At 33.8% G+C, this 7,980-nt stretch overlaps 1 protein-coding gene across 3 annotated transcripts; it reads right to left on the reverse strand.

Moving 5' to 3' along the window:
- Nucleotides 1–939: 939 nt before the first annotated feature.
- Nucleotides 940–5,803, reverse strand: LOC103439953 (MADS-box protein SOC1-like). 3 transcript variants are annotated; one of them, XM_017334420.3, is made up of 9 exons: nt 5,599–5,798; nt 5,355–5,390; nt 5,018–5,212; nt 4,280–4,364; nt 2,423–2,484; nt 2,225–2,324; nt 2,076–2,117; nt 1,584–1,625; nt 940–1,420 (listed from the first exon to the last, which is right to left on the reverse strand). In XM_017334420.3, the coding sequence occupies exons 3-9, from the start codon at nt 5,197–5,199 to the stop codon at nt 1,226–1,228; spliced, it is 708 nt and encodes a 235-aa protein (XP_017189909.1). In that variant the 5' UTR covers nt 5,200–5,212; nt 5,355–5,390; nt 5,599–5,798; the 3' UTR covers nt 940–1,225.
- Between the last annotated feature and the right edge of the window lie 2,177 nt (nt 5,804–7,980).

Here is a 7,980-nt window from a genome sequence, read left to right on the forward strand (position 1 = left end):
GCTCTCCAAAGTTGATTTAATAACCCACTTAAGGTGGACTTAAATAGGCTTTGAGAGAAATTTATTTCCCTTTTCTAGAAGGACCTAATTTCCTATTAAAGAGAGAATCTACATCAAAATAGGAAGCAGTCCTACGTTTCCTAAAGCAAGATGATCTCTACACCTGCTGCCCTTTTCTGCGAGTAGCCCAACAGGTGTGGGGGCATTTGTGGAGCCAAAAATATTCACAAGGCGACACGTGGATTTTTGGATAAAAGAAGACAAAAATATCCTTGAGACATACCGAGATTCCTATGCACGAGCAGCGGGCAATCATCCGTTAACCAAGTCAAAAATGCCCAAAGAAGGTAACAAATAAAAGTTATTTCATCCATATACCCCACAAGGTAACCATTCCAAACATTCCATTTAAATTAGATTAATTGGTGAGTTAATGGATTTATTTCCTAATTAATCCATTAAATCACCAATTAAATGACCCATTATGCCGATTAATCCCCCATTACATAACCCATTACCCAAAAAACCCCAAATGGCCGGCCACCCTAGTTGATCTCATCATATTCACCTATTTTATCACATTAGTTAGCTAGTTAATTTGGCAATAATTTTATTTGCTAAATTAATTAGTCAATTATTCCCATAACTCCTAAATTTAACCTAAATCAAGAACCCTATCCCTATAAATAGGCTCTCATTCTCACCAAAAACCTAATTCCAACACTTTGGCAAAAATCCCAAAATTCTCTAAACACTCTTTCTCTCTAAATTCTAACTTTGGCATCGGAGGTTCTTCGGCCAAAGCCCCCCCATTCATCGTGGGCGCGTGAGGCTCTTGACCTTAACCTAAGGTGTTAATTGTTTTGTAGGTGCAAAATCGTCCAAGATCGAGGAGGAAGAAATTTGCATCCACAGATTTCATGAAGAAAAACGTCACTATTTAATCAAAAAAAGCATGTTATAGCGATGAATTTGATTACTTGTTCCCTTCAAAATAACGTATTATTGGCTCAAAACGAATACCCTAGCCATTAAGTTCAGATTTGGTGCTACAACCTGACGCATTAAGCATATACATAAAATTATACAACTGGGTCAAAAATCATAGGAAATTATAACTTCCTTTGATATTTTATTGCTTGACCTTACTAGAATTATTAATCTGAGAGCACGGCCTACCAAATATGATTGACAAGCATTATTATTTATCTGATGAATGTTGACTTTAGACTGCGATGCGATCAACAGCGCGCACCATTGGCTGTCCAATGAGCAAATCGGTGTCCACCTCAGAACTCATGCTACTTTGGCTCCGGTAGTTTATCGGAGCAGAAGCAGAAGCTCCTGCTTTTTCATTGCTTACAGACGCAGAAGCTCTTTTTTCTTGAGGTGAAAACTCCATCCACGGCTTCGCACAACACTGATCATATCATCATTGTGCAGATAAATAAACAAGAAAAGAAAGACCAGCAAAATAAATCATAATGGAAATCAGGATACCAAATCGCCTCCAACGTCATATGCACAGTACGTAGTTGTTAGGAATTAAACGGAATCAGTTCAAAAGGATTAAAAACGTTTACCTCTTCACGTAACTGTGCATTCTCTTGTAACAGGAACCTCTCCTGATTTTAGAGGAGAGAAAGATGGTTAGAACTTAGAACTAGTGAAGCAGTTGGAGAATGTATACATACAGCTCTACAAATTACTATTAATGGTTAGAGTTGTTATTAACACTCCAAAATTTTTTATCAGGCACTCTAAATTTTTATTGGAATATTGGCCAAAATGATTGTCTTCAAGTCTCAATTGTTTAAATTTTTTTTTTTGTTGAGAAAAGTACGGTAAAATCTCAATTGTTGAAATAATCAGTTTTCTATTGTGTTGTCAATATTATTTTTGGGAAATCGTTACAACAAACATATTTTGACATATTTTCATCAGTCAATAAATGAGATTTTATTTTTATCATTTTACTCAATTAAAAAAAAAAATTATACAATAAATGCGAGATAATATTATTGAAGTGCTGATAACAGCACCCTAATAGTTGTAACACTAAATTAAATACTTACCCTTGCCTTATGTTGTTCCATCTGCTCCGTGTATAATTGAGCCTGGAAACACTTCAAGTCAGTTAAATTTCAAGAGGCCAAAACAAATTCCATTTAACTGATAAAGTTGGAGGAAAATGGGCATCATCAGATTAGATGTATATATGTACCTTTCTCTCACTTATGCTGCGTAAGCTTCGCTCCAGCTGGCTACTGATCTCTTGGAGTTCTTCAACAGGGCAAGAATCCAGATCATTTCCCAAAAGCTTCCTAAGACATACAAATTTCAGAGTTTAGGAAAACCTAATCTAATAAAATGTCAGATGAGAAAAAAATACAGGAGATGATGATCAAACTAGGCCATAAACCGCTGGGAAGCTTCTAGGATCTCTATCTTCTTGGCTATAATAGCTGATTCATGCTTCAAGTGCTGCACGCATGCAGATTAATCAATTAGTTTTTCTCAGCCACAAGTTGTCTCATATTCATATATGAGGTCAGGTTATTGAATTGAATAAATAAAAGAAGAATCAAAATATAGTGTCAAAAGAAATACGAAAATCACTTCTGTAACAAAAACAATCATCAGTCGCAACTAAATCTATAGAGTACTACAAACGCATGGCGACATGCTTAGGTGTGAAAGGATTTGCTAATATATAGTTAACCAACAACTTGAAGCCCCTTCCCGAGTTTCTTTTCTTTTTCCCTTTCTCGTTTGATAAGCATGTCTCAGCCTATCAGGTATCAATATTGTAAAATAATGATGATGATGCTTAAGAAAGATGAAGAAGGATAAAATCCAAAAAAATTCCCAGCAATCTTATGGTACACTTAATATACTTATTTACATATACAATTGTGTGTATGTATGGTACCAAATCGCTGATTTTCACATAGGTAGAATAAAATTATAATGCACAGTTGACACACAGAATCTCTAAAACAATTAGTTCTGGATTATGTTATATTGAAAAGAAAGGTGCCTAACTGAGCCAAGTAGGAAGGGAAGCAACAAGAACGATCACAATAAAAAATTTCTCGTTTATAGGGGTTTCTCTCTTTCTTCTTTTTAATTTCCTTCAACTTTTTAATTCTTTCTCAGTTTTATCTAAATTAATATCCACATCAATTAATGGCTATAAATATAAAATATTTGTCAAAATGTTTGTCCTTTGAATTATAACCTTATATACACACACACACATATATTGTTGATTGGAAAAAAAAATTACAAACTATAGATCAAGAAAGGCATGAGTTTTATTCAATTTCCCAACCCTTTAATTACTTCCCTGGTGGAAGGCGCGGATGCAAAGTCCCCACTAAGCCACCGGAGTTACTAAAGTACTTTCAATTTGTTCAATTTATGCCTGATTTTAACAGATTTTGACATTTCATAATGAAAAAGAAATACCACCTTGTTCATATATAGTTTTTGGAAACACAAGCAACTTGGTTCATAGAGTATAATGCTATAGTTCTCTTTCTTTATTAATTCGTACATAAATTAATTAATCTTCTTTCCACCCTGCTTTGACGTCATTCACAACCCTTTCTCTATATATCAAGGGATGCCAAATTACTTTTTGTGAATCTTAGAGGCCGACTAGGACTCAAAACTTTAGGTCTGTGCTTCTAAAGCTTTTAGCCCAAAATAAATCATAGATACTCGGCTCTTTTTCATGTCACCCAACTGATATATAAAAACTAAAACCTATGTTTGGATGAGGATATTTCAAAGTTCCATTGAACTTTATGCTCAATTATTTAAAATGCATAACAGAAAAACTACTTATAACTACACAAGTACTACAAAAGTACTACTAAAATACTACAAATGCACTGCAAAGGCACCACATAAAGGATTTAAAACCTCTCTCATGTATTGCATCTACTCATTTTCAAGTCTGTCTATCTAAATTTGGTAATGCTTTTTGTAATGCATTCTTTATAAATGTAGTCTAAGTTCCATGAAACTTTAAAATCTCTTATCCCTAGTCCAAACATAGGGTAAAAGTTTGTTTTTTGATCTAGTATAATTATATCAATAAGTCCATTCTCTGGACTTTATGAATCAATGAGATGAAGTCGTACTATATATCTTCCATCTTGTTGAAGATTATGGGCGAAGACTAAATTCACCGCGTCAAGATATTGCAAGTTTTATAACAAAATCTGAAATCTAAAGATGGATTTTCAAATTCCAAGATAGAACTTCTAACCTGCACATATTGTTCCACTTCAACCTTGTTGGTCGGCCCTGATCCATTTTCATGTTTATGGTATCGATTTATAGTCCGTTGCATGCTGAAGCATCCAGAAAACGAAAGGTCAAAATCAAATAACGATGAAATCAATTATACATTGCTCCATCCATCATAATGAACTAGCGTACCTAAATGTGTCCATACAATTATCTGTTAAAATGAATTAGTATACCGAAATATTTGTACGTAAATATGTTGTAATGAATTAGTGACATAAGAAAATATGCAAATACACAATGTACCAAAAATGAAAAGTCCATATCTAATAATTTTGTTATATCATTTACTTACAGTTTATTTTTTATGCAAGATGTCAACAAATAAATTGAAATTCACTTGAATTTCAAATGAGTATTAAATTTATGAAATACTTTTCATAAATATGAACTCATGGACATCATGAAAATATATAAATACACACACACACACATAAGCTAACATTTAATAGAGTTTAGGGACTACAATCAAATTTTCATCATCTAGTTTCAATTTTTGTATCATCGTACACCCTAGCCTCAAGCTGGTACAACTATACCCATACCTTGTTACTTAACGCACAAAATTTTTAATGATGTTTGTTTCTTTTTTTTTCTTTTTTTTTTTTTCCTTTTTTTTTAAATTAAGCATATAGAACAAAAGAAAAGATGGGGATTCAAGAATTTAAGCATAAGGTATTTAATAAAAGAAACGTACTCAGAGCTGGAGAACTCATAGATCCTGCCTTTTTGCGAGAAGACGATGACTGCAACTTCAGCATCGCAAAGAACCGAAAGCTCATAAGCTTTCTTTAACAACCCCTTTCGACGTTTCGAGAAGGTCACTTGTCGGCTTGTGTTATTCTCAATTCTTTTCATCTCAACCTTCTTTCTCACCATGTCCTAGCTTTGCCTAAATCATCGTCCACCACCATAATTAATAGCAACGAAAACAAAAATCCTTATAAAAATTGGTAACATATGCTACATATATAGCTCAAACAGCTAGCCAAAGTGTTTTTTATAGTAGAATTATTAAGAAAAAGATTTACAACCTGCAACCCGAGAAGAATTGAAGAAGTGCTCCAACACTAGAAAGATGATAGATTTTGCAAAGAAAACCCAGAAGAGGGATTACTTTAAAAACCCCAATGAAGTTCTAAAAAAATGCAAATTATAGATGAAACCCAGAAGGATATATATAGAAGAAAACCCCCAAAAACATGTTAGATTAAGTTTCTAAAAATGGAATATAGAGAACCCATAAGTACTAATTACTGAAAAGACAAAGGAAAACACCTTAAAAATGAGCAGCAAGGACACAGCGGTATTGGATTGGAAGGAATCCAAATATGGAAACTAGATCAGAAACCCTAGAATAGTATTCACAGAGAAGGGAAACGCAGAGAAGGATATTTTTATCTGATTGTGGATGCCCACTCTCTTTATCCTCAGGCCACACTTTTTGTCTCTCTCCTGACTTCCTACCCAAAAAACAATTCCTAACCGAAAAACAAAGTATAACTAATTATACAGCTCTCAATTATAACAAATAAATATATGTAAAATAAACAAACATAAGTTTAATCAAGTTATATATAACAATATATTTTCGTCTACACCTCTAAGTTAAGGATAAGCGAAAAATTAAATGATCATTAACCTCGTAGCTTCTCTTATTTGGCAAAAATAAAGTTATGTTATGTAGACTAATTTTTTATACCACATTTGCGAACTATTTGTTGTGTTATAAAAAAAAATTAATTACATTAATCAACACTTAAGTAATAATTCAATTATCAACAAGTACGTTATTTTTTTACAAAATTTAACTAGATAGATTCTTTAGTATTGCCTACAAAACTAAGAAACAAACAAGCAAAAGAGGGAGGACGAGCTATATATAAGCAATTAGGTCTTTTATGCAGAGAAATCCCCTTTTTTTTTCAAAAAAATGAGGATTATGTGTAGGACTCACTCCACATCGAATTTCAACAATCCGAACTATCTATTTTGTAAGTCTCGATTCATAGATCATACTTGCAAAAGTTGAATTCAGTCCAAAACCACTTACCTATTTAATTATCAAGATAAAATATTATTGTTTCTTATATAACAACATATTCGTTAATATTTCTTTAACCAAATTAGATGTCTTAAATATTTCCGATTTGGCTAATATTTTGTAAGAATAATCAATAAGGTGCAACTTGAAAAATAGACAGTTCAGATTGTTAAAGTTCGTTGTGGTATGAATCCCACAACTAATTCCCATTTTTATGAAAAATTGGGAATCTCTTCCCTTAAAGGCTTCTTATAAGCAATAGTGTTCTGTAAAAGTGCATTGGGAATCAATTGATATATTTTCATAAAATAATACAAGCTAGACTAATTTTTTAGATTAAATTTGTAAACTATGTAATGCGTCACTAATAGAAAATAAACATGTTAATCAACAGTAAGTCATAATCTAAGAGAAATGTTAATGAAACTCCCTCAAAAGTGGAATCTTTATGGACTTTCTGTCACCTCATATTTTTAGCACAATATTTTATAGTATTAACAGAAAAATTAATGTTAAACTACGAGTTAGTCAAGAGTTTATAAATAAAGGAAATTATAGCAATGGTCAATCAACTAAAAATCTATGACTAATGGACCCTTAAATTCTTAAAACGTGCAGATATGGTCATTTTCATCAATTTCGTCATAAATTTTGTCAAAATGAGTCGTGTTGAAAGAATCATTATTACATTTGGGTTAAAGTTGAAGAACCATTGTTTTAATTTGGTTAAAGTTGATGGATTATTTCTCTAATTGGGTTAAAGTTGAAGGATTATTTATACAATTTTTTCATTCAATTTTTCAAATTTACCTCTTGATTTTGACCTCACAACGAAAATGATTATAGTTAAATATTTTGATGAGTTATAGGACTAATGATCGTGAATTTTTAATTAAAAAGTATTACTTTAATTGAATTAAAATTTAAAAATCATTACAATAATTTTCTTATATAAATAATTAAGAGATTCTTCTTAACATCTCTCGTATAATTCATATCTTGGAGGGAAAATTGTCAACAACCATCGTACAATGACTTGCGTGATGGGCCAACACACAGCCGCGTCTGCTGTCCAGCAGCCCATCGTCACTTTTTCCAAGATATGACCGTGTCACGTGGCTAGCCTTTAGGGTGCGTTTGGTACGCAGACGGGACGGAACGGGACGGGACAGGACGGGACGGAACGGGACGGGACGGGACAGGACAGGACGGAACGAAGGTGTAATTTTTGAAAAAGACATGGGGTATATTTGTCTTAAAATGGTAAAACATTGTGTTCCACAGACGTGGAACAAACCCGTTCCAGGGGGTGGAGGTGGGACGCAAAAACACCCAAAATCTGTCCCGTGGAACAGCCCGTTCCACCCATTTTTGGCGCACCAAACGCGGGACGGAACGCCTCGTCCCGTTCCGTCTCGTCCCGTCCCACGTACCAAACGCACCCTTAGGGTGCGTTTGGTACGCAGACGGAACGGAACGGAACGGGACGGGACGGGACGGGACGGGACGGGACGGAACGAAGGTGTAATTTTTGAAAAAGACATGGGGTATATTTGTCTTAAAATGGTAAAACATTGCGTTCCACAAACGTGGAACAAACCCGTTCCAGGGGGGAG

This window comes from Malus domestica, chromosome 01 (genome assembly GCF_042453785.1).
Source record: "Malus domestica chromosome 01, GDT2T_hap1".
NCBI classification, from domain to species: domain Eukaryota; kingdom Viridiplantae; phylum Streptophyta; class Magnoliopsida; order Rosales; family Rosaceae; genus Malus; species Malus domestica.

Excerpts from the sequence above, each read along its gene's own strand:
- LOC103439953 (XM_008378604.4), bottom strand. The coding sequence starts at position 5,199 with ATGGTGAGAAAGAAGGTTGAGATGAAAAGAATTGAGAATAACACAAGC. Across the intron at positions 4,365-5,017 it reads TATGAGTTCTCCAGCTCTGA|CATGCAACGGACTATAAATC; the intron begins GTACGTTTCTTT and ends TGGATGCTTCAG. Across the intron at positions 2,485-4,279 it reads AAGTGGAACAATATGTGCAG|CACTTGAAGCATGAATCAGC; the intron begins GTTAGAAGTTCT and ends GCATGCGTGCAG.